General features: G+C 37.5%; 1 protein-coding gene across 1 annotated transcript; it reads left to right on the top strand.

Annotated features, from left to right (window-relative positions):
* Positions 1-194: 194 nt before the first annotated feature.
* Positions 195-23,900, top strand: LOC103503276 (uncharacterized). Its single transcript, XM_051090031.1, has 8 exons — positions 195-710; positions 818-967; positions 1,245-1,397; positions 1,495-1,686; positions 21,956-22,054; positions 22,168-22,392; positions 22,506-22,840; positions 22,953-23,900. Exons 1-8 carry the CDS (start codon positions 203-205, stop codon positions 23,571-23,573), a joined length of 2,283 nt encoding a protein of 760 aa, XP_050945988.1. The 5' UTR covers positions 195-202; the 3' UTR covers positions 23,574-23,900.
* The last annotated feature ends 3,820 nt before the right edge of the window (positions 23,901-27,720 follow it).

Raw genomic sequence — 27,720 nt, 5'->3', positions numbered from 1 at the left:
AATGTATGGTTTTATGGGCCAGTTTTCATATATATTTCACCAAATAAACATTCACTTTTTCGAGTTGAGAGCAATATCAATAAATACAAACCAAGTATTCCCCTTGAGATTCGTCCATTCTTTAAGGCTATACCCCACCAAATATATATATACACACATATTGTGCTACATTGGTTTATCAAAATAAGTAAGGAAGAAGAAGATGATAAGCAATAAAGAATATTTAGGAGATTTTTTGTACACAAACGTGAAGAGAGGGAATTGGAGGGAAGTGATAAAAAAATGCAGAGAAAATATAGAAGGCTTGTCTTTGATGCTGACGCAAACAAATAATACGACCTTGCATTTGGCTGCGTATGACAATAATGTAGAAGTGGTTGAAAAATTAGTGAGAATGATCAGTATGTTTGGAAGAAAGGACATTCTTAAGCTTAAAAATGATAGAGGAAACACTCCTCTTCATGTGGCTGCGGCAATGGGATGTGCTAGAATGTGTGGCATCATTGGTTCCGAGGATGAGAAGTTAGTTGATGAGAGGAACAAAGACGGCGAAACTCCACTCTTCTTGGCGGCCCTCCATGACCACAAGAATGCGTTTTATTGTCTTTATGACTTTTGTAAAATGGACCTCGCTCGATTTGAGAGAAATTGCAGGAGGCATTTTAATGGAGATACCATTCTTCATTGTGCTCTCAAAAACGAGCAATTTGGTTAGTACTTTTTTTTTTTTTTTTTATAATCCTAAGTTTGAATAATCTATTGTTTTTTAGAAAGAAAAATGAAAGCAAGGTTGAATATAATATTTGAGTTGTGACAGATTTGGCATTTGATTTAATTCACAAAAACAATGAAGCTGCTAGCTGGGTAGATGAAGAAGGCAACACACCTCTACATGTTCTTGCATCCGAACCATCTGCATTCAAAAGTGGGGCCAAGCTCACTGGATGGAAATACATCGCCTATCAATGTGAGTAATGTGTTTTTGGAAAATATTTTTCCCCTACTCTTTCTACCTTCTTGTACCACAATCACGTAATTTAATTTACAATCAAAATCACTTAAAGTGTTACAAGTTGAGATATTAGAAACCAAAGAGTAAAGAATAGCGTTTGGAGCTGATGCTGCTGCTGCTAATATTTCACCAAAACTTAAATATAGCGATTGATTTTCTTTTTTATCTTTTTGACTCGAGTAATGATATTGTTTCTTTCTTTTCTTTTCTTTTCCTTGTGTTTTTTTGAAAGGTATTTGTGTGGATAAACTGAAGCCCAAATCAGCATCAACCCATCGCCTAGCAAAGAAGTCCATGGAACAAGATAAAGCTGCTTCCTTTTTTCCAAATAACTACGCCACTTGCATTGCTTTCTTTACATATTTGTGGAATGGAATTTTAGTGGGTTCGTATATAAGTGGGCATTATTTTGGTATATTTATGAAAGTATCACTATTTATTGTTGTTTATAACAATTAACAACTCTTTTATTATAATTTCAGTCACTACTGGGATAAAACAAGGATCGAAGAGGAAGAAGGAAGAAGCAGTGGATCCATGCAACTACAATGCAGCTAAAGATAGCACAGATCTTGAAAAAACTGGTGACGAAGGAATTGAAATTATAGAAACCCATGAATCAGACTCTACCTTCAATGCTCAACTTCTCAAACCACCTGGTGGTCATCAATCCGGTATGAAAAAAACACTTTTAGATGTTGGATAGGTGGAAATGTCTGTGGTTGGGTCCATTTCTTTGAGTTATAAATTTCTCTAACACAAATAACTTTTATTAACCAATGAATTCAAACCAACCTACCCATAAAGCAATTGGATTCAAACCAAAACCATCGTAAAGCAATTGAAAGTTGGGTTTGATCAAGTTACTTGAATCATTTATTTAATTATTAAACATTTAAAATTTTGACTTATTGATTTTTTAATATTGGATTTAGATTATTAATAACAGTGAAAACATTATTTTCCAAACTGCTAACTCTAATTTTAACTACTAAACATGAATTCCAAATATTGGATTAAGATAAGGGAAATTTTCCTATATATAATAAACTATTGAAATATTTATGATTCGCGTAACAAAACTTATAAAGTTAGCTACTTTTTAAATATTTCAAGTTTGTCCTTCCATCTTTTTCTCGTCTCTAGTCTTTCTCTGTACTCATCTTTTTTAGCTACGATTTCTTCCATCTTTCTTTCCCTCTTTCTTTTTTTTTTTTTTTAGATTTGGGTAACCAAATCTATTTCTTTCTATCGCCTTTCTTGTTTTTCTCTTTTTTTTAGGAGTGTGCATGTCTTTTTTCCCCTTTCTTCTTTTTCTTTTTTTTTTCATTCACTACATGGATCGTATATCATCTTTCTTATTTTGTTTTTTACGTTTAGATTAGGTAACCAAATCTGATGGTGTATAAGAATCTTGAAAAAATTGGTTAGATATTTAAATTAGGGTAACCAAAACTTGTGTATAAAGAATATTGAAAAAAATAGTTTTGGAAAAAAAAATCGTTTAGATTTGGGAGCCAAATCTAAACGATCGTATACCTGTAACGACCCAACTTTTCCGGACTAAGCTGAGGTCACTACCAAATACCAAAACTCGACCATTCAACATAAAATTTAAAACGGACCAGATACGATTCATTAAAACATTATAAACCTTACAAAAGACAGTTTCGGGCCCTATTTTAAATAATTCAAAAAATGTCACAAAATAAAATGTCAAATCACCAGTCCAAAATCACAGTCAAAATATTCTGACAAAATACATAGCGGAAGCGAAAAGAAAACCAGACGCGTCCATATGGCCTTCACTCATCCTTCCTGCCTCTCGTCGGTCTGCCCCTCGCTGTACCCCTACCTGAAAGTTAAAGAAGAGAAAGGGTGAGTATAAACATACCCAGTAAGGGACCCACTACTGGGCCCGTTAGGGGACAACAGTTAACTCCCTATTCGGGGGTACCCTACATAACAGTCTAGTGCTTCCGAAGGATGCACATATCAGTCTAGTGCTCCCGAAGGATGCACATATCAGTCTAGTGCTCCCGAAGGACGCACATATCAGTCTAGTGCTCCCGAAGGACGCACATATCAGTCTAGTGCTCCCGAAGGACGCACATATCAGTCTAGTGCTCCCGAAGGACGCACATATCAGTCTAGTGCTCTCGAAGGACGCACATATCCGTAAGGCACACTACCCCATAGATGAAGCTAACTGTTACCTCTCAGTCCAAACTAAACTGTCTACATCAGTCACATCCAAACGGCATTCATATCACAGTCCCGCCATAGGCTTTGTCAGTCAGATAGTATAGGTTTAAACATCTACCTCCTCAGTTGGTATATGCCCTTCCGATTCGCACACCAATAGAGAAAACCCTAGGTCCAATCGACTAACCAACCAAAACCGGACTCACTGTCCATCCCCGTCCAAATTCCATGAACCACATCCAGACCAATATTTTACTACATACTAAACCGTAACTTTAAGGTCTATCAACATAAAATTTTCAATCCACAAATAGCAGTCACAGTATATTTTCATCAGACAAAATATAATATCAGTACTTAACAGTCAACGCGCATGCAGTTATTCAGTACAGTCACTAACGTGCAATCCCCTGTGGATTGCTACGTTCTCAGCCTGGACTCGGGGTCCAGTAGTAGGAAAACCCTTACCTGATACTCGGTTATGCCTCTCGATCGAAATCCACGCTCGACAGATCCACCTAACGAAACACGAAAGTTTTAGTTGATGACTTTAGTAGCAGTTGTTTTAAAAGGTCATCCGTTGACTTACCCAAGGAAAGGAAGCTATCTCCAACCAGGCCTGCCGCGGAACCCGAGAACTTAAGCGTCAATTCTGTACTACCGTGAACCGAAGTGGAGGAAGGAAGGCTTAGGTGGCTCGGCTCGGCTCGGCTCGGCTTGGACTCGGCTCGGCTCGGCTCGACTCGACTCGGCTTAACTCGGCTTGGTTCTCGGCTCGGCTTGGTTCGGCTCGCGGCTCGGCTCACTCGGCTCGCGGCTCGGCTCACTCGGCTCGCGGCTCGGCTCACTCGGCTCACTCGGCTCGTGGCTCGGCTCACTCGGCTCGTTCGGCTCGGCTTGGACAAGGATGGCGGCTCGGCTCGGACAAGTATCGCGGCTCGGCTTGGACAGCGATTGCGGCTCGGCTTGGACAGCCGGCTTGGAGCCGATTTAATCTTCACACTGCCCGGCGGCGGAACGCGGCGGCGATGGCAGAAATGGTTTGCCCGGTTTCTTTCGTCGACGATGGTAATACGACGGCTGACGCTTTACCACCGAGGCAGAAACGGCCGACGGCTGGCCGTGCACGCGGAACTGAGAAGAAGGGCAGTCGGGGACGGCCGTCGTTGATGCTTCCCGCCGGTGATGTGCGAACACAGAAATGGACGGCCGACGAAGGCGTGCGGACGACGTCTGTGTGCCGGATGAAGAAGTCGAAGAGAAGAAGACGAAGGAGAAGAGAGGGCTGGCGACGTCGGGCGAAGGATGGAGGAAAAAGAGGAAATGGATGGGCGGCGCGCGGCGTGAGGAAGGAGGAAACGGAAGAGATGAAGAAAATTTCGATGGGGGGGGGGGCGGCGCGAATTTAGGGTTAATCTTAAAAAAAAATTTATTATATATATATATATATATATATATATATATATATATATATAATTCTTAATAATTATATAATATTAATAATTTAAAATAAATAATAATATATATATTAAATATAAATAATAATGATAATAATAAAGTAATAATAATAATATATTAATAATATTAATAATTAAATAAATAGTAATTTATTATTATGTAATAATAATGTTATTGTTTAATAATATTACTATAATATTCAATAATAATAATAATTCAAATATTAATATTATAACAAATAAAATAAATATTAATAATAATAATATAATTAATATTATTATTATTATTATATCAACATAAAACGAGAAAAATTTTACCTTAATTTTTTTTTTCGGAGCGTTACATTCTTCCCTCCTTAGGGAACTTTCGTCCTCGAAAGTTTTATTCCTCGAACAGTTCGGGATAACGGGATCTCATGTCGTCTTCACGCTCCCATGTAGCCTCTTCTACCCGGTGATTCCGCCATAAGACTTTAACTAGGGGAATTTGTTTATTTCTCAACGTCTTCACCTCTCTAGCAAGCACCTCAACAGGTTGTTCAACATAGCTCAAGTTTTCATCAATCTCTAGTGGCTCGTAATCCACTACATGGGATGGATCTGGCACGTACTTCCTCAACATAGAAACGTGAAACACATCATGGACTGTCGAGAGTGATGGGGGCAACGCCAAGCGATAAGCTACAGGGCCAATCCGCTCCAGAATCTCAAACGGCCCAACAAAACGGGGACTCAGCTTTCCCCTCCTTTCAAAACGCAAGACACCTTTCATAGGTGTTACCTTTAAGAACACCTTATCCCCTACCTCAAACTCAAGGTCCTTCCGTCTCACATCTGCATAACTCTTCTGCCTACTCTGAGCGGTATGCATGCGTGATCTAATCTTCTGTATCGCTTCGTTAGTAGACTGAACTAACTCAGGACCCATCAATCTCTGCTCACCTACCTCACCCCAGCAAACCGGGGATCTACAACATCTGCCGTACAGGGCCTCAAACGGTGCCATGCCAATAGTAGCCTGATAACTGTTATTATAAGCAAATTCCATCAAATGTAGGTGGGAGTCCCAGCTACCTGGAAATTCCAATGCACACGCTCGCAACATATCCTCTAAAACTTGGTTCAGACGCTCAGTCTGACCATCAGTCTGTGGATGGAAAGCTGTACTAAAATCTAACCTCGTGCCCATAGCAGTCTGCAAGCCCTTCCAGAATTTGGAAGTGAAACGGGCATCTCTATCAGAAACAATCGACACTGGCACTCCGTGTAATCTCACTATCTCAGACATGTACAACTGTGCCCACTTACTAGCAGTATAGGTGGATTTACCCGGAACGAAGTGCGCTGATTTAGTAAGTCTGTCCACCACAACCCAAATCACTGTAAATCCCCTCAGAGTTCTCGGTAGCCCTGTAATGAAATCCATGGACACGTTCTCCCACTTCCATTCCGGTATGCTCAAGGGTTGTAATAAACCCGCTGGTTTCTGCCTTGGTGCCTTAACCTGCTGACACACCAGGCATTTACTAACAAATTCTGCTACTTCCCTCTTCATGTTACGCCACCAATAAACCCGCTTCAGGTCCTGATACATCTTCGTACTACCTGGGTGCATGGAAAATGGGGAACTGTGCGCCTCAGATAATAATTCTGTCTTAACCGCACTATCTGACGGAACACAGAGGCGTCTCTCAAACAACAGTCCACCATCAGAGGATAACGAGAACTCAGCCGTTTGCCCTGCCTCTGCTAGGCCACGCTTCTCAACCAGATAAGGATCGTTACTCTGAGCATCAATGATCCTCTGCCTCAAAGTCGGCTGTACCGTCAACTGGGCTAACTGCATAGTAACTGCCCCCACTGACACTGCAATCTCAGCCCGCTCGAGATCCTGACGCAATGGGGCCTGTCGGGTAATAAGTGCTGCTGAATGTGATACCTTCCTACTAAGAGCATCTGCTACCACATTTGCCTTGCCTGGATGATACAGTATCTCACAATCGTAATCCTTCACTAATTCAAGCCACCTTCGCTGTCTCATATTCAATTCTTTCTGAGTAAAGAAGTATTTCAAGCTCTTATGATCTGTGAATATCTGTATCTTTTCACCATATAAATAATGCCTCCATATTTTCAAAGCAAAAACCACTGCTGCCAACTCTAGATCATGTGTAGGGTAGTTCTGCTCATGACTCTTCAACTGACGAGACGCATAAGCGACCACCTTACCCTGCTGCATCAAAACACAACCCAGACCCTTCTTGGAAGCATCACTATAAATCACAAAACTGCCAGAACCATCAGGTACAGTAAGAACCGGCGCGGTAACTAGCTTCTGTTTAAGGGTCTGGAAACTGTCCTCACATGCCTTGCTCCAAACAAAAGGAGCTCCCTTTCTGGTCAACTGAGTAAGAGGAGTAGCTATACGAGAGAAGTTCTCCACAAATCGTCGATAATAGCCCGCTAAACCCAGAAAACTGCGAACCTCACTGACTGTGGAAGGTCGGGTCCAACCGGTGACTACCTCTATCTTAGCTGGATCCACCGAGACTCCAGCCTTAGAAACCACGTGGCCCAGAAAGGACACCTGCTTCAGCCAAAACTCGCATTTCGAGAACTTTGCATACAACTTATTATCTCGAAGTGTTTGCAAAACCATACGTAAATGCTCCTCGTGTTCGGCCTCCGTCTTGGAGTATATCAAGATATCGTCGATAAACACGATCACAAAAGTATCTAGGAATTCCCTAAACACTCTATTCATCAAGTCCATAAATACTGCCGGAGCATTCGTCAAACCAAAAGACATCACAATAAACTCGTAGTGTCCATATCTGGAACGAAATGCTGTCTTCGGTACATCCTCATCCTTAATTCTCAGCTGATGGTATCCCGACCGAAGATCAATCTTAGAGAACACTGTGGCTCCCTGTAACTGGTCAAATAGATCGTCAATCCTGGGCAAGGGATATCTGTTCTTTACGGTTACCTTATTCAACTCCCTATAGTCAATGCATAGATGCATCGATCCATCCTTCTTCTTAACAAATAAAACTGGCGCACCCCAAGGTGACACGCTCGGTCGAATGAATCCCTTATCAAGCAATTCCTGCAACTGTACCTTCAGTTCTTTCAGTTCTGCAGGGGCCATTCTGTAAGGGGCTCTGGATATAGGAACCGTGCCCGGCTCCAACTCTATGGCAAACTCAACCTCTCTGTGCGGAGGTAACCCTGGAAGTTCCTCAGGAAAAACGTCCGGATAGTCCCTCACCACCGGTTCTGACGACAGGGATACATCCGCCTCTCTAGTATCCACCACACTCGCTAAGATACCCCAAGTACCCTGACTGAGCAGTTTACTGGCCCTGATGGCTGAGATTACCTGAGGCAACGACTTTGACCCTCCTCCCTTAAATTTAAAACTGGCCACCGAGGGAGGGTTAAACGTTACCTCCTTACGTGAACAATCTATGCTGGCGTGGTTAGCGGCCAACCAATCCATACCCAGGATTACATCAAAGTCCAGCATATCCAGAACTATCAGCGTTACTTCAATCACATGGCCTGCTATCTCAATCTGGCATGCCTTCACCTTTTCTTTCGACAACATACATTCCCCGGAAGGAGTAGATACTGACAGAACATGGTGTAAGGGTTCTACCTCTAGGCGGGCATGCGACACAAATACGGAAGAGATAAAAGAATGTGACGAACCCGAATCAAACAAAACTAAGGCGTAATGCCCCAACACTGGGAGCGTACCTGTCACTACTGTGCCTGCCTTCTCAGCCTCAGTCCTGTTGGTAGCAAAGACTCTACCCTGATGTGGAGCACCTGCTCCCTGATTCTGCGCGATCCCCGTGAGTCTCAACGGGCATCTATCAGCTGTATGACCCTCTTGCCTGCACTTAAAGCAGGTCCTGGTCCCGAATAAGCAACGGCCCAGATGGTGCTTCCCACAAGTGGTACACAACGGCTTTCCTCTTGCAGCCTCCCCTGCCTCAAAAGGTTTCTGCTGGAAGCTGCGAAACTCACCACCTGGTCTGAAATTCCGCTGTGGCACTGGAACAGGCTGCTGCTCAGCCTTCCTCTTCTGTCCCGATGTCGAACCTCTACCAGCGGTCTTAGACGAGTTAGCCCTCTCCTGTAAACTGAGATCCACTGCCAGGCGCAGTGCATCGGCATGAGTAGCGGGTCTGAAATCTCCGACCAAACCCTGAATGTCCAGTCGGAGGCCTCTAACAAACTTATCAGCTCTGGCCGCCTCGGTCGCTATCATCTCGGGAGCGAAGCGGGATAACATGTCAAACTCCGCATCATACTGCTCCACTGTCATGTCACCCTGCTCTAAGTTCAGAAACTCCTGCCGCTTAGCATCTCTCAAACTGGCAGAGAAGAATTTCGCATAGAAACTCTCCTTGAACTGCTGCCACGTGATCTGACTCACATCACCACCTAGCATCCTCTCTGTAGTCTCCCACCATGCAGTACCTCTGTCAGTCAACATAAAAACAGCACACTGAACCTTCTGATCCTCAGGGCATTTCATGTAACGGAATATGGTTTCCAAGGACGATAACCACATCTGCGCCCTGGTGGGGTCCTCCAAAGACCCATCGAACGTCGTGGGATTATACTTTCTGAAATCCCTCAGATGCTTAGCCTCTGCCGACAACTGATCCGGCACAAACTGGGGTGCAACTGGTACCGGAGCCGGAGCTGGAGCAGGAACTGGTGCTGGAGCTGGCGCTGGAGCTGGCGCCGGAGTTGGCGAGGCAGGCTTCTGCTGCTCCCGCATCTGCATAATCATATCTCTAAACCTCTGCTCCATGGCGGCTAGGTCCGCATGAGTAACTGGCGCAGTCGGGTCAGGGGTTTGGGCTACAGGCTGCACCTCAGGTTGAACGCGTCCTGCTCCTCTTCCTCGGCCTCCTCGGCCACCCCTACGTGCACCTCTCCTTGGTGGCATTTTCCTAACAACCACCAAACGATTCCTTTGCCAAAACTCGACCATTCAACATAAAATTTAAAACGGACCAGATACGATTCATTAAAACATTATAAACCTTACAAAAGACAGTTTCGGGCCCTATTTTAAATAATTAAAAAAAAGTCACAAAATAAAATGTCAAATCACCAGTCCAAAATCACAGTCAAAATATTCTGACAAAATACATAGCGGAAGCGAAAAGAAAACCAGACGCGTCCATATGGCCTTCACGCATCCTTCCTGCCTCTCGTCGGTCTGCCCCTCGCTGTACCCCTACCTGAAAGTTAAAGAAGAGAAAGGGTGAGTATAAACATACCCAGTAAGGGACCCACTACTGGGCCCGTTAGGGGACAACAGTTAACTCCCTATTCGGGGGTACCCTACATAACAGTCTAGTGCTTCCGAAGGATGCACATATCAGTCTAGTGCTCCCGAAGGAGGCACATATCAGTCTAGTGCTCCCGAAGGATGCACATATCAGTCTAGTGCTCCCGAAGGACGCACATATCAGTCTAGTGCTCCCGAAGGACGCACATATCAGTCTAGTGCTCCCGAAGGACGCACATATCAGTCTAGTGCTCCCGAAGGACGCACATATCAGTCTAGTGCTCACGAAGGATGCACATATCAGTCTAGTGCTCCCGAAGGACGCACATATCCGTAAGGCACACTACCCCATAGATGAAGCTAACCGTTACCCCTCAGTCCAAACTAAACTGTCTACATCAGTCACATCCAAACGGCATTCATATCACAGTCACATCCAAACGGCATTCATATCACAGTCCCGCCATAGGCTTTGTCAGTCAGATAGTATAGGTTTAAACATCTACCTCCTCAGTTGGTATATGCCCTTCTGATTCGCACACCAATAGAGAAAACCCTAGGTCCAATCGACTAACCAACCAAAACCGGACTCACTGTCCATCCCCGTCCAAATTCCATGAACCACATCCAGACCAGTATTTTACTACATACTAAACCGTAACTTTAAGGTCTATCAACATAAAATTTTCAATCCACAAATAGCAGTCACAGTATATTTTCATCAGACAAAATATAATATCAGTACTTAACAGTCAACGCGCATGCAGTTATTCAGTACAGTCACTAACGTGCAATCCCCTGTGGATTGCTACGTTCTCAGCCTGGACTCGGGGTCCAGTAGTAGGAAAACCCTTACCTGATACTCGGTTATGCCCCTCGATCGAAATCCACGCTCGACAGATCCACCTAACGAAACACGAAAGTTTTAGTTGATGACTTTAGTAGCAGTTGTTTTAAAAGGTCATCCGTTGACTTACCCAAGGAAAGGAAGCTATCTCCAACCAGGCTTGCCGCGGAACCCGAGAACTTAAGCGTCAATTCTGTACTACCGTGAACCGAAGTGGAGGAAGGAAGGCTTAGGTGGCTCGGCTCGGCTCGGCTTGGACTCGGCTCGGCTCGGCTCGGCTCGACTCGGCTTAACTCGGCTTGGTTCTCGGCTCGGCTCGGCTCGGCTCGGCTCGGCTCGGCTCGGCTCGGCTCGGCTTGGTTCGGCTCGCGGCTCGGCTCACTCGGCTCGCGGCTCGGCTTGGTTCGGCTCGCGGCTCGGCTCACTCGGCTCGCGGCTCGGCTCACTCGGCTCGCGGCTCGGCTCACTCGGCTCGTTCGGCTCGGCTTGGACAAGGATGGCGGCTCGGCTCGGACAAGTATCGCGGCTCGGCTTAGACAGGGATTGCGGCTCGGCTTGGACAGCGATTGCGGCTCGGCTTGGACAGCCGGCTTGGAGCCGATTTAATCTTCACACTGCCCGGCGGCGGAACGCGGCGGCGATGGAAGAAATGGTTTGCCCGGTTTCTTTCGTCGACGATGGTAATACGACGGCTGACGCTTTACCACCGAGGCAGAAACGGCCGACGGCTGGCCGTGCACGCGGAACTGAGAAGAAGGGCAGTCGGGGACGGCCGTCGTTGATGCTTCCCGCCGGTGATGTGCGAACACAGAAATGGACGGCCGACGAAGGCGTGCGGACGACGTCTGTGTGCCGGATGAAGAAGCCGAAGAGAAGAAGACGAAGGAGAAGAGAGGGCTGGCGACGTCGGGCGAAGGATGGAGGAAAAAGAGGAAATGGATGGGCGGCGCGCGGCGTGAGGAAGGAGGAAACGGAAGAAATGAAGAAAATTTCGATGGGGGGGGGGGTGGGCGCGAATTTAGGGTTAATCTTAAAAAAAATTTATTATATATATATATATATATATATATATAATTCTTAATAATTATATAATATTAATAATTTAAAATAAATAATAATATATATATTAAATATAAATAATAATGATAATAATAAAGTAATAATAATAATATATTAATAATATTAATAATTAAATAAATAGTAATTTATTATTATGTAATAATAATGTTATTGTTTAATAATATTACTATAATATTCAATAATAATAATAATTCAAATATTAATATTATAACAAATAAAATAAATATTAATAATAATAATATAATTAATATTATTATTATTATTATATCAACATAAAACGAGAAAAATTTTACCTTAATTTTTTTTTTCGGAGCGTTACAATACCAAATTTTGAAAAAAAAATCGTTTAGATTTGAGTTCCAAATCTAAACGATCGTGTAGCCAAATTTAAACGATTGTATACCGAATTTTGAAAAAAAAAATGGTTTAGATTTGGGATAACCAAATCTAAACGATTGCGTAGTTAAATCTAAACGATCGTGTAACTCAATTAATTAAACTATCTGTAACCAAATTAAACGATAGAATAAAAAAGTACAAATCTAAACGATCCTGTACAAAACAATAGTCAAATTTAAACGATCGTGTATCAAATTGCATTACCAAATATATTACGCGCATGGTTGACGGGATATTTTTTTGTATTTTACACGGTGGGTCTCTGGGCTTTTTCCATTTTTGGAATTATTCTATATAGTGTAAATACTTTTTGCCACTTTTTTATATTTTTGGCAAAACCCCTTAAGATAAAGAAGGGTAAAAAAGTTTCTTTTCTGAACTACTAAAAAACTATTTTTAGGACTTGTGAGAGAATATATTATTAAAACCTAAAATGTTGAGTCAATATTATTTAACCCAAACATTTTTAAAATTTTCAAATATTTGATTAAGATTAATTATCGTGAAAAGTTTATTTAAAAAACTATTTTTAGAACTTGTTGGATAATAAATTATTCAAATATAATCAAATCAAATAAAACTAAATGTCTCTGTGTGCATATGTATATATGTTGAGTCTATCACTAATAGATTTTTTTTCTTTTACAAATAATATGATTGGGTCAATAGGTACACCCGAACATCTCCACTAGGTGGACACCCTTTAGCGTCCTCATCATCCTCGTTTCATTAAATATAGAACCATAAGAGTACAGGAAGCAGAATGAAAACAAAAAAAATGGGCTAGAGATAAGCCCGATATAGAGGGATCCCAAAGCTACATAAAAGCATGAATGTTTAAAGCAATGGAACTAGCATTATTATTTGCAAAGAGCTTGGATCTAGTAGACCAAAGACCTGTAAGTGCACGAATTGAAGGGATGAAAAGCCCTTTACAGCGGAAGAATTACAGAGACTCAATTTTAATTGAAACCTTAAAAAATACCAATACATTGGCAAAAATTACAAAACTAATTTTTTATGGCTAAACATGCTTTGAAGAAAATACAGAGAATAAGAACTTACTCTCGTTGACGACTCTAAATCTACCAAACACCAACTTGGGGAACCACCATTTGGAAACATTCCTATTCTCTGATTGAGATGGTTTGTGGGAACCAAATTGGATTGAGGAAATTTTTCTTTACAGAGAAAATTTTTTCAGAGAGAACGGGAGAGCAACTCAGTCTTCGCAGAACTCACCCCTCAAAATTTTTGTTACGCAAAAATTCCCTCTTCTTCAGACAGAAGGAGTGGGAAGTTGAGAGAATATATGGGAACGTGGGAAAACCACCCACGTTCCCTATTAATTTAATAAATAAATATTAAATTAATATATATTAAAATAATTAATTTAATTAATTAATTAATTAATTAATTAATTAATTAAATCATATTTAATTAATATTTCATTTAAATCAATTTAAGTGAATATCTCTCGCATAACCTATAGTTTAATTTAATTAATTTAATTAAATTAAATTAAACTAAACTATTAATTAATTCTCCAATTAATTAATTTCTAAATTAAATATCTTATATTTAATTTAATCCAAAATTTGACTCATATTCAAATATAAATTTCTCTCATAACCTATAGTTTTAATATGTATCACATACACATTAAATTTTAACCTATAGTTTTAATATGAATCTAATTCACATTAAACTAATATTTGAACTTATTCAAATATTTTATTCTCTCGTAATTTAATTTTGAATCATATCCAAAATTAAATTTATATAATAAAGTCTAATTAAAATATAAACTTTATTTTATAATGTATCAATATACATTATATTAATTCCCAAAGTAAATTTGAACATTTCAAATTAGAACCAATATGAATAAATCTCATTACTCTTTATGAGCTAGGAAGGGGACCTAATGGACCTACAGATCAGAAGCTACAACGATATAAGATTAATTAGCTAAACTCATTAACCACATTAATCAATATTCGTTAACGTTGTGTACACTCCACTAAAGACTCACAGCTGAACTCTTCTCACTGTAGATATATTTCTGTGTCCAGAATATAGTAATACCAGTAAGTTAGTCATTCACAAGTATTCGTAACACCAGCTGGGTCAAATTACTGTTTTATCCCTAGGTTACTTCTAGTCCTTATATACCAGTGCTTCTCTAATGAACAACCTGTTTATGGTCCAACCACTAAACAGAAACCCCTCTCGTGCCATAGAGAGGGTAGGGCCCTTTGTTCAAGTCTTGAAGACACCATTTAAGGGAACACTTATCTACTTACCCTAAAGGTGGGAAGGAGTGAATTCCATCTTGTGTGATTATGTTCCCAGCTCCCCACTCGGTCTTGTCTCCAAAATGATAAGCATATTGAGTCGGAAATTTGGTCACTCTCACCCGTACAAATCAAAGGACAATCCCTCGCAAACAGGAGTTCATAATACACTCAGGATTAAGACTAAGTCACCTAGGTCATCCTAATGAAATAGAAATCCAACTAGTTAACGGAGTTACATCTAGTGATTACTATTTCGTGGTCCAGTCTTATGCAAACTCATTGCATAGGATAACCTCACTCGAATTTCGCATACATGAACGCATTAGATCAATGTGTTTGTATCAAATGCAAAGTGAGTCGAATCCATAGTGTTAACAGGATAAGGTACCCAACCTTAACCCTATACTATAGACCCTTTAAGATGATCTTGAACATTGATCCTCGTATGTCTCTACATACTGTTCAAGACTCATCAAACAACTTAAGATGTTAGTTTATTGGATTTAGGTTATTAAGACAAAACTAATAATATAATCAATAACACCTATTGAAATTATAATAATAAAACACTTTGGTCAAGTGATTATATTTACTATCTACGAGTTTTAGGACACAAAACCCAACACGAATGTCATCCCTAATCTCGCCAGCTGACTTTTTCTTGCCCCTGAAAGTTCTCTGATTTCTTTCCAGTCAAATTGACCACAAAAGCACAAAAATGAGGTTGAAAGTAATGAACCCTTTTGTATATTTTTAGTTTATCAAACAAATTTCTTTGCAGATGGCTTTGATACTATCATGTGTGTTCCACCACTATACTAGATTCTCCACTGTAATAGACTTGAGCCTTTCAGTAATAGATTTGGCTATGAGCTTATAAAGGGCAGTAGTGAGCCTGATCGATCTAAAATCAGCAGCTGATTTGTATTTTTCCTTTTTGGCAATGAGAGTAGTGTAGGTTTCATTAACAGCCTTGTTGATCACCCCATTCAGATAAAAATCTCTGAAAATGACAAGGATATCAACTTTCAAGAATTTCCATGAATATTTTAGGAACTCCATAGTGTAATCATCAGGGCCTGATGCTCTGTTATTTTCAAAGGATTTTAAAGTCTGCCAAATTTCAGATTCATCAAAAGGTTGGCAAAGGTAGGACTTGTTGCACTTAGTGATGGGGGACCAATCAAGAATTTCAACAAAATATTACTGCTGTGGATTCCCTGTGTATATACTTTAGAATTGTGCAAGGAAGGCTCTGGTGATATCTTCATCTCTAGTACAAATATCACCTCCCTCATTTATAACATTTGTGATCAAACTTCTTCTTTGTTTAGGTGTACAAATCTTGTGGAAGAAAGAAGAGTTTTCATCACCTTTAATATTCCACTACCTTTTGCATTTTTTAGCCCATATTTTGGATTCTTAGTAAAGAAGCTTATTGAGATCCACTTTAATGGTCGTTCTTCTACAGCTGTGAATATCAGAGATAAGGTTTTCGACTTCCAATTTGTCAATATTCTCCAATTCTTCAATCCAAGGTTTCTTGTTGTCATTTAGCCCCAATTTTCTTTTGCTCCATTCTTTGATGGAGGATGAGAGTTGTTTGAGTCTCCTCATAAAAGTATATCCAGGATGATCGCATTAATGAGTGTTACTAAAGTTCAATATTTTTCTTGAATTCAATATCCTTTAGATGAATGTTTGTAAATCTGAAAGGTGTGGGACCCCATTTCAGATTAGTAGTCTCAAGAACAATTGGAAAGTGGTCAGAGGTAACTCTAGTGAGGGCCCTCGAGTAGTAAGATGCAAACAAGGCTTCCCAGTCAAGAGTGTAGAGGAATTGACAAGCTTGGAAAGGGTGGGATGAACCCTAAGGTTAGACCAAGTGAATTTAGCATTGGTGAGAGGGGGATCAATTAGAGAACAACTTTGTATAAATGTATTGAATTTTTTCATATTGCACTTGGCTGGGCTGCTGGTAGAAGTTTCGTTGTCTCGTCTGATTAAATTAAAGTCACCACCCAAGATCCAAAGACGAAGACTTTTTTGTTTTAAGTTCATCAAGCTCAAGCCAAAATCAATTTCTGTCCCTTCTTTTTGCAGGACTGTATATGGCGGAAATTCATCGATTTGAGCCATTTGTATATTGAATGTGTTGGAAGCGTTTGATGAACACCCCAAATAAATAATCACTAAATAGAATATTTGATAGAAAAACAAAAACTTTTTGGAAGACTTGTTGTGTGTATTCAACTCACACTTGGATGATTTAGATTACAGCATTTCAATCCTATTTATAGGATTGTCATGAGAATAACTCATATCACAATTAAATACAAAAAATTAAATCATACATTTAACTAAGGTGAAACTCTTATAAATTAAACTCTAACATTTTAACTCACATCCTTCTCTAACTTACATAAATTAACTCACATATAACTTATTTATTTAAAACATGTTTAATTTTCAACATCCTCCCTTAAACATGTTTTTTTAAAAAAAAAAAACTTCAAACAAAGTTCTTAAGTTGTTAAACACATTAACTTTGAGTGGCTTCGTGAAAATATCTGCAATTTGATCTTCAGTCTTCACATATTCAACTTGAACCTCCTTCCTTGAAATGCAATCTCTGATGAAGTGAAATTTTGTATCAATGTGTTTGCTACGATCATGGATCACAGGATTCTTTGCTAAAGCAATTGTTGACTTATTGTCTACATGGATCACAGTTGGATCATCTTGCTAAATTCCAACTGTCTTCAACAAATTTCTTAACCAAATTGCATGACAGATACATGAAGCTGTAGCAACGTATTCTGCCTCACAAGTAGTGGATAATGTCGCAATAGGTTGCTTCTTAGAACTCCAAGTAAATGCAGTATTACCAATGAAGAAAACATATCCACTAGTGCTCTTTCGATCATTAGTATCTCCAGCCCAGTCACTATCACAATAGCCTCTAAGCTTGAATTCTTTAGATGAAAAATAAAATAACCCATAGTCAAGCGTGCCTTTGAGGTAATGAAGAATTCTCTTTGCCACTTTCAAATGAGTAGTTGTAGGAGCTTCCATAAATCGACTCACCAATCCAACGCTGAAAAGAATATCTGGTCGTGTGCAAGTCAAATATCTAAAACTCCCAACCAAACTTTTGAAATATGAAGGATCAACATCATCTCCTTCTTCATGTTTGGACAGTTTGGTCCCAGTTTCAATCGGAGTTGTGACAGGCTTAGAATTGATCATATTGAACTTCTCTAGAATTTCTCTAGTATATCGTTCTTGAGAGATGAAAATCCCTTCCTTTCACCTCAATGTCAAGATAATATGACACCGGCCCTATATCTGTCATTTCAAATTCTTGGGTCATTGCCTTCTTGAGATCCTCAAACATACTTGCACAATTTCCTATAAAAATTAAGTCATCCACGTACAAACAAACCACCAAAATATCTCCATGACCATTAACCTTAATATAAAGAGAATGTTCATAAGAACACCTCAAATACCCATTATCAAGAAAATATTTGTTATTCTGCTATTCCACATTCTTGGTGCTTGTTTCAATCCGTATAATGTCTTCTTCAATTTTAGAACTTTATCCTCTTCGCCTTTCACAGAATAACCAAGAGGTTGTTCTAAGTAGACTTATTCTTCTAGATATCCATTCAAAAATGCCGATTTGACATTCATTTAAAAGATCTTCTAATTATTTTGAGCAGCAAGAGCAATTAACAACCTTATCGTTTCCAAACGAGCAACGGGAGCAAATATCATCATAATCAATGTCTTTTCTTTGAGAATATCCTTTGCAACTAATCTTGCTTTGTATCTCTCCACTTCTCCTTTTTCATTTCTTTTTATCTTGAACACCCATTTGACACCTACTGCTTTCTTTCTATTTGGAAGAGTAGAAAGTTCCTATGTATCATTCTTTTTTATGGCTTTTATCTCTTCATTCATAGCAATCTTCCATTTGTCATTTTGCAAAGCTTCTTCAAAATTCAAAAGTTCACTGTCACCAAATAGACAAAAAAGAGTAAGGTTATTAAAACTTTGACTTAACTCTTCAGTTTCATCATATATGTCTCGTAAGCTTCTCATACCACGAGGCCCTTCACTTGAACTTGCAAATGATGAAGATGTGCTTTGTTGTGGAATGATTGGCGATGTTGGCGGTGTTGATGGAGAAGCAATGTCACTAAGCTCATCATGATCATGGGGAAAAAGCACAAATTTGTAATCTTCTGGTTCGTCATTCCAATTCCATGATGCTTCTTCATCAAACACAACATCTCTGCTTACGATCATTTTCTTTGTAACAGGATTATAAAGCTTGTAGCCTTTTAAGCTTGCATCATAGCCAACAAAAAGATATTTCTCACTTTTATCATCAAGCTTACTATGTTTTTTATCATGTATATGCGCAGAAGCCATGCATTCAAATACTCTCAAATGACCAATGGATAGTTTTCTTCCTGTCCATGCTTGTTGAGGAGTTTTGTTTCATAAGCTTCTAGTAGGGGAACGATTGGACAAGTACACTGCACACTCAACAACTTGTGCCCAAAATTCTTTTGGCATCTTCTTGTACTTCAACATGCTTCGAGCCATGTTAAGTATTGTTCGGTAGAGTAAATGGAAACTATCATAGGTCGACGGATTCCATTTTTTGTGCAAAATGTTTTGAATTCATTTGAAGTGAATTCACCTCCCTGTCTGATCTCAAAGTTTTAATGTAATAACCACTTTCTTTTTCAACAAGAGCTTTAAATCTCTTGAACATGCTAAATACTTCTGATTTCTCCTTGACAAAGTAAACCCAAGTTGTTCGGCTGAAATCATCAATAAATAATAAGAAATAATTATTCTTATCGAAAGAACTTGGTTTGATCGATCCACAAAGATCCGTGTGAACTAACTCCAGTGGTCTCCTTGCTCTCAAAGAGATTCTTGTGGAAAAATCTTCCTTGAATGTTTGCCATGAAGACAACCGATCTGGATGTTTGACATATGACAACCCTTTCACCATGTCCTTTCTGGCTAATAATCTCAAGCCATCAAAGTTCAAATGCTCAAATCTCAAGTGCCAAATCCAATTGGTATCTTTCAAACATGACTTTAAACATTTAGCAACATCAGTTTGAATGTTTAATAAAAACATTCTATTTTTCGTCATTTCAACTTTAGCAATCATTTTGTAATGATTATCTCTTATCAAAAGACTATAATCCTTTATCAAAATATTATAGCCTTTCTCTAAGAGTTGCCCCAAACTCAAAATGTTGTTCTTCATATTAGGCACATAATAAACATTAGAGATAAACTCATGCTTCCCATTCTTCAAATTGATCAAAATTCTACCTTTTCCTTTAACTGAAATTTTTGTGGCATCACCAATTACGATATCGCCACCAACAGATTCATCAAGCTCCACGAACATTGATTTACTTCCACATATGTGATTGCTTGTACCACTATCGAGATACCATGCACTATTTTCACATGTTTTCGCACCTTTGCATGCTAGAAACAATATCTTTCTCAGCATAATTTGCATTTTATTCAACTCTATTTTTGCATTCCTAAGAATAATGGTCGAATTTATGACAATTATAACATTCAACCTGTCTTTTGTCATACCTCTTGTTATTATTTGATCTTTCCCCACTTGACTTCGAATAATGTTGTCTTCCTTGACCTCTTGATGAATTTGAGTTTGAATTACTCTCATCAAATTTTCTTTGACCGTAGCTTCCTTGACCTTGATCTCTAAAATCGTCACATCCACGATTACCACCACGTCCTCGACCTCGATTGCCTTTTTCTAGGTTGTCTTCCTTGTTTTTTAATTTCAACTTTGACTGAAAAAGTTACTCAGTCATTTGCTTGTTCTTCTTAAAAAGCTTCTCTTCATGGGCTTGTAAAGAACCCATAAGTTGATCAATGGATATTGTACTCAAATCCTTTGATTCTTCAATAGCTACAACGATGAAATTAAATTTTTCATCCAATGAGCGAAGTATCTTTTCTACTACTTGCTCATCATTTATTGTCTCACCAAATCTTTTCATTTCATTTGCTACTGCTAGCAATCTTGAAGTATAATTTGAAACTGATACAGACTCCTTCATATGGAATGATACAGACTCCTTGATGTGCAGTAGTTGCTCCAGAAATTTTCTCAAAATTGTTATCATCAATGGCTTGATGAATGATGGTGAGAGCCTTTTGTTCTTTTTTTCTTGTATTTTGTAAAGCTTCTCGTTGAGCTTGATTCAAAGCTACATTACTTTCTGGTTCTTCATAACCATTACTAACAATATCCCACACATCTTGTGAACCAAGTAGAGCTTTCATTCGAATACACCAACTACTATAATTTTCTTTCGTAAGTCAAGGTATTTGGAAGGGAACTAAATTGTTGTTTGCCATTTGTAAAAACAATTTTTTTAGACTTCAAACTCAAGCTCTAATACCACTTTGTTGGAAGCGTTTGATGAACACCCCAAATAAATAATCACTAAATAGAATATTTGATAGAAAACAAAAACTTTTTGGAAGACTTGTTATGTGTATTTAACTCGCACTTCGATTGTCATGAGAATAACTCATATCACAATTAAATACAACAAATTAAATCCTACATTTAACTAAGGTGAAACTCTTACTAAATTAACTCTAATATTTTAACTCACATCTTTCTCTAACTTACATAAATTAACTCACATATAACTTATTTGTTTAAAACATATTTAATTTGCAATAAAATGTTGGCAGAAATAGAGTAATTCCCATCAATCACATTAACAACATAATGCCTAAGATCATCCCACTTAAGAATTATTCCTCCCGATTTACTTTGGCCTTTAAAAAGATCCATTTGATGCTCAAAGAGCTCAAGGTTGAGTAGGATTGATCTCTTTTTTAGGTCATCACGTTTTTTGAACACCTGAATAATTATCCAATAAAAATTTATCATATATCTAACATGTTTGTTTGTTTTTTTTAAATTAGTCATCATTGAACTTTTATGAAACTAACAATTTAATCGCTAAACTTTAGTTTGTAACAACATTTTAGTTTGTAACAATTTAACTTCAAATTTTGGTATATAATAATTTGGTTTTTATACCTTTAAATTTGGGCCAATTTCACCCCAGGAAAATTTTTCTCATTAGACATAATATATGTATTTTTTGTATTATAGTCAGGTTTTGAGACACTCATAACCCAGTTGAATGCTTTTAACCTTGTAGTCACTAACACAAGCTCAGTTGAATGGTAGTTGAAGTAAGGTCATTTTGGCTAATTTATTGTTGTTGATTATTGCAGACATGAGGCCCTCGAGTTCCATTTTTCCAGAAAATTATGATACCTGCATCAACATTTTTCAAATGATTTTCACGGCAATCATGATTATTTTGGGATTCGGTAATTAATCAATAAATTAACTAATTAATGAAAAGAATAGAAATGAGTTACTTTGTATTTGATTAATAATGAATTTAAGTGTTATTTGTTTTTGTGGATTAAAAAAAATGAAGGGTTTGATAAAATTAGAAAGCTACAAAAGCAGAAACAGAAGCATACTTGGTCAATTCAAGTGATGGAGAAACTTCTTGAATTAGCCCCACCCGAGAAATATGGCCAAAGTGGAGATTCTCCCATGGTATCCAACATACTAAATGTCGACCAAACACTCCCTTATACTTTAAAAGAAGGTTTCATTGGGTTCAGTGACAACATCCCCAAACTTGATGATGCCCAAGGTAATTAATTAAATTAACCAACCCTCGCTATACTCATTCAACCTCCTCTTTTAATTTCAACCTTATTTTGGTTTTTACACTTTTACACTATGTTTGGGAATACACCATTTAAGTTAAAGTGAAGAGTATTGCGAAAGACACGCCGATTTTATTAGCAGCAAAGTATGGGGTGGTGGAGATGGTTAGCAGACTTTTCCAACATTTTCCATTGGCGATTAGTGAAAGTGACAAAGACAAGAAGAATGTGGTTCTTTTGGCTGCAGAGTATAGACAACCAGATGTATACGAGTTTTTACTAAAGAAAAAGACTCAGATTGAAACCCTATTTCGAGCGGTGGATAAAAATGGTGACAGTGCCTTGCATCTAGCCGCTCGCCTCCAAACTCATAAGTCTTGGCGCATCACTGGAGTCGCCTTACAAATGCAGTGGGAAGCTAAATGGTATCAGGTATTTGCCAATGACCTTTTTAAGTTTATCAGTTTGACATAATTAATTTTAAATTAAACTCATTTCCCCCTAAATATGATATAATATATATATATTGTTGCATGATGATCAGTATGTGAGAGATTCAGTGCATCCCAATTTCTTTGTCCAATACAACAACGACGGAATGCTTGCGAAAAACATCTTCCACGACACCCACCAGGAGCTAGCGAAAGCTGGTGCAGAGTGGCTGTTCGCCACCTCTAAATCTTGCTCTGTACTCGCTACGTTGGTGGTAACGGTGGCGTATGCTTCGGCCACCACCGTCCCTGGTGGCAATGGTGACAAAGGCACCTCTCCACTAGAAAAGGAGATGGCATTTTTTATCTTTACCGTAGCTTCTCCCATTGCCCTTTGCCTCTCCACAACTTCATTGATCATGTTTCTTGCAATTCTAACTTCGAGATTTAATGAAGAACAGTTTAGTTCGAATTTGCCCGGGAAACTTCTCATGGGATTCTCCTCAATTTTCCTCTCCATCGTCGCCATGTTGGTCTCATTTTGTGCCGGCCATTACTTTTTGCTCAGTCCTCGCCTTCATAATGTGGCAGTTGTCATCTATCTTGCAACTTCTCTCCCAGTTGCATTATTTTTTATTATAGTGGAACTCCCTCTTTACTTTGATCTATTTTTTGCATTCTCAGTAAAACATCCTAGAAGAAGAAAGGAAGTCGTTGAAATTGAAACATCCTAGCTTTTGGTTGTGTGTGTGTTTTCTTTTTTTCCTAGGGAGACTGTGTTGCATCGGTTTTGTTGGTAATATAATAGACGAATGTAAACTATCTGTTGCGTACTCAACTTCCTTCAACTTCCACTCTAATCATGTAGCAACTAAAAGCTAGATATATATATATATATATATATTAAAAGAAGAAGAAAAATAGAATTTGAAACGAGAAGCTATAGCTATATGGTGTTGGACAATTAAACCAGTTGTATATAAAGGTGGGTGCAAGAGGACATATAAGTTATTCTTTTTCTCTGTGTTTATGGACATCTTCTGCTAATAAAATTTGAGTTTCTTTCAATGAAATCCTCATTTTCGCCAATCATGTCAACCACTGACTAAACAATAAAGTAAATCAAAGCATATAGCTCAACTGAAAAAAAAAATCATTATATATGTTTTAGTTTCATGAAATAGATATCACTAATTCATCCAAAAAAAAAATTGTACTTCATTTCCTTAGAACGAAAGTTGAAATGAATGTTACAAAAGAATAAATTATTAGATTAAAATAGTACTATACTATTAAACTTTCTTGCCACCTGCCTACATAAGACTTTGAGAAAATTAATTCATGAAAAAAATATATTGGAAATAATATAAAATAATATATAGGAAATAATATAAAATAATATATCGAAAATAATATATCGGATATAATATAAAATAATATATCTAATATAATATATAATAAATATCTAATATAATATATAATAAATATCTAATATAATATATAATAAATATCTAATATAATATATAATAAATATCAAACTTAACAAACCATTCTGTCTTTTACCAGTCTAATCAATTAATAAATTAATAAACATTAAACCAAAAAATTAACAAAAGCCAATTTTAAACATAACAAATTTAAAGAGTAGAGAATTAATAAAATGGCTAAATCTAACAATTTTGAATCAATTGACCTAAATCTGCTAAATTTAAAGCAACGATAATTTCAATTGGCCTAAACTTAAGAAAATTAAAAGCTCAAATGACCTAAATCTAACAAATTCAAAGCACATTGAAATTAAGTTAATTGACTTAAACAACAATAAATTCAATTGGCCTAAATTTGAAGTAATAATAAAAACAACCCAATTGACCTAAATTTGAAGTAAACAGTACACTAAACCCAATTGGCTTAACCCTAACAAAATTAAAGTCACCTCAAAATTAATTAAAGAAATTACAACAAAAACAAATTTGAAAAACTACCTCTTATAATTGATCACACTCTTAAAAGGGAAGGGAAATGGAGGAAATTTAAAAAAAAAAAGTTACGAAGACCAATTCGACAGAATAGTTTTCTTAGCTTTTTTTTAACCCTAAAAAAGGAAGGGAAAGAGAGGAAATAGCTTTTTTTCGACCCTTCCAATTTATCTCATACCCTCCCAAAAAAATCCTCCTTTGTTTTTATAGTGGAGAAGGTGGGAGTGAGAGAAAAGTGGGTTAGTTGAGAGAAAATAGGGAGGAGAGTGGAGAGAAAATTGAGTTAGTTGAGAGAAAATAGAGAGGAGAGTGGAGAAGGTGGGAGTGTGAGAAAATTGGGTGAGTTGAGGAAAATAGGGAAGAGACCGACTTTTTTTTCTATTTTTGAAAAGAAAAATTTTAATTCAAATTCAAATTCAACCTTCAAAATAAAATAAAAATAAAGTAAAATAAAGTAAATAAATAAAATAAAATAATAAATAAATGACAAAATGTTGTATTTACAATTTCTACAAGATTACCCTTCATTGGATCAAAAAATATTTCTTGCAAACAAAGATAATCAATTGAATTTTGTACTTTAATTTTCTAAACAAAATGTATCTTGCATACTAATTAAATAATCAAGAGCAAATTAAAAGATTGTTTCATAGAGATCACATGGAATTGAATTCGTTCTTGAACAAAAATTAAAGAATCAACATGCTAAATTGGAAGAAAAATGGAAGAAACTCTCAAATAAATTGAATACCCAGGATCCTCTTACCTCTTAGAAGATTACCCCTCTATTGGAATAAAAAATTGATAGAATATCTTGCTAGAATTTTTTCTCCATTGAAATAAAAGATTGCCATAATATTTTTGAGAGAAAAAATGACAAAATGAGATGGGAGAGTTCTAAAAAAATGATATTTAAAGAGAATTTGGGTGAAAATTGGAGTTGGATTTATGAATGGATCAAATATAACTGAAAATTGATTAAGATTTACGGAAAAATGAGTTATATATAGAAAAGAAATGAAAATAACCACTTCATGGGTTTCAAACTCATAACTTCAGGGCCAGGCGCGCGCTCAATTTGACGAAAAGAGAGGATATTTCGAAAAGTTGTTATATATTTACGAGATTGCCATTGAAAATATGTGAGAAAAAATGATTTGCAGTCTATGAGATTCGAACACAGGACATCAAAGGCGTGCATGAGGAAAAGACGACACGTGGGCATGCGTAAATTGGTTGAAGAGTGAAAAAGGTGTGCGCGTGAAGTCTTTCGAAAATGGGGAATAAAGGAATACGCTCGGCTGGGATTCGAACTCGCGACCTTAAGGTGTTTTACACGTGTGGAAGTATTGAATCATTTTTATTATTTACCAATTGGTCTCTAATCTTCGATTTACCCGTTTTTGTTTGTTCGGACCTCATTTTAAGTGTTTTTCATTGCATTGGGTTCGTAATAGAGTCAAGATTTTAATTATGTATAAAATTATAAAAATAATGAATATATGCATCAAATAGGTAGAGAGAGCCTAGGCTTTCGCGTTTTTGGTAGAGAGAGAAAATGTTGAGAGAAAATATGTTATTGTCATATAATTTTAATTGCGTGAGAGAGGGAATTAACAAATTTTGAAACTTGAGGTTTTTTTATTTCGAAAATTTTTAAACGACACAAAAATTTTGTTGATAATCAACGACGCTTTAAATGTGTCAAGAAAAATTAAATTGTGTTAGTAGAATTGTGTCAATAAATAATTTTCAACGACATAATTGTACCTCACCCCATCTTTTTTATTTTCAACGACACAATATCTTGATTAGTAGTGTCATTAAAACCCATTTTTCTAGTAGCCGGGGGAGAAGAGAAATCAGAGTGGCCAAAATTCTTCGATGACAGTCTCTTAGATTGGTGGGTTCGACAATAGTCCCTTAGACAATGTTTGCTTGTTCGACGGTATTTGCTTGTTCAACGGGGTTTGCTTGTTCGACGGTGTGGGATTAGTGGGTTTGACAATAGTCTCTTAGATTTGGAGATGAGTTACGTTATTTCCCATTTTTTGGTAGGGAGAGAGAGAAAATGTTGAGCAAATTGTAAAACTCTTTTTGAATGTCGCACGAAGATAGAATTGGAAAATTTTGAATTTTTGGTTTTTTTATTTCAAAATTTATTTAATGACACAAAGAATTTTTCGTTAATTAACAACACTTTAAACGTGTCAAGAAAAATTAAATTGTGACGATAGAATTGTGTCAAGAAATAGTGTGTCACTTCTACTTTCAACGACACATTTTACTCCCACCTTACCCCTCTTTTATTTTTAACGACACAATATTTTGATTTGTAGTGTCGTTAAAACCCAAATTTGTACTAATGAATTAATTTGATAACATTCCAAGCGAACGAATTAGATTTGGTTTCCCTTTGATCGAAGACCAAGAGATAAGGAGAACTAGTTCCTCACTCCAAGTTTGAACACTTCACAGGTAAGATGATCAACAATTTACCATAATGTTCTTGTCATTCATGTTCTTGGCATGCAACCCTGAATCAAGAATTGCAAAAAAGTTGGTCATGAGACTAGAATTTCTATTGATAGAAAAGCCCTAACTTCAGTTGTCAAAAACTACTAACTTCAGTTGTCAAAAACTAACTTGAAAAACCTAAAGCAAAAGCTTAAATAGCCTCCTAATAAAACTCTAACGTCTAGTAAAAAGACTAAATTAACCATACTTAAATGTCTTTAATGATAAAACTGGAAAATACTAAAGTTACATCAAAATTATATACTAAAGTAATTAAATTAAAACTATTAAATAATACAATTTAGTTAATAATTTGATCATGTCTCAGTGGTTCATATCATCTAATGTATAACTTCAGTGCTTTCTCTTAGATGTGGACCTTGAC

This window comes from Cucumis melo, chromosome 9, assembly GCF_025177605.1.
Source record: "Cucumis melo cultivar AY chromosome 9, USDA_Cmelo_AY_1.0, whole genome shotgun sequence".
NCBI lineage: Eukaryota > Viridiplantae > Streptophyta > Magnoliopsida > Cucurbitales > Cucurbitaceae > Cucumis > Cucumis melo.
The sequence above is the reverse complement of the archived record's forward strand: the minus strand, read 5'-3'. Positions and strand labels throughout refer to the sequence as shown.

Coding starts and splice junctions, on each gene's coding strand:
- LOC103503276 (XM_051090031.1), top strand. CDS start 203: ATGATAAGCAATAAAGAATATTTAGGAGATTTTTTGTACACAAACGTG. Junction 1,687..21,955: donor ACCTGGTGGTCATCAATCCG/GTATGAAAAAAA, acceptor TGATTATTGCAG/ACATGAGGCCCTCGAGTTCC. Junction 22,393..22,505: donor CAAACTTGATGATGCCCAAG/GTAATTAATTAA, acceptor ACACCATTTAAG/TTAAAGTGAAGAGTATTGCG.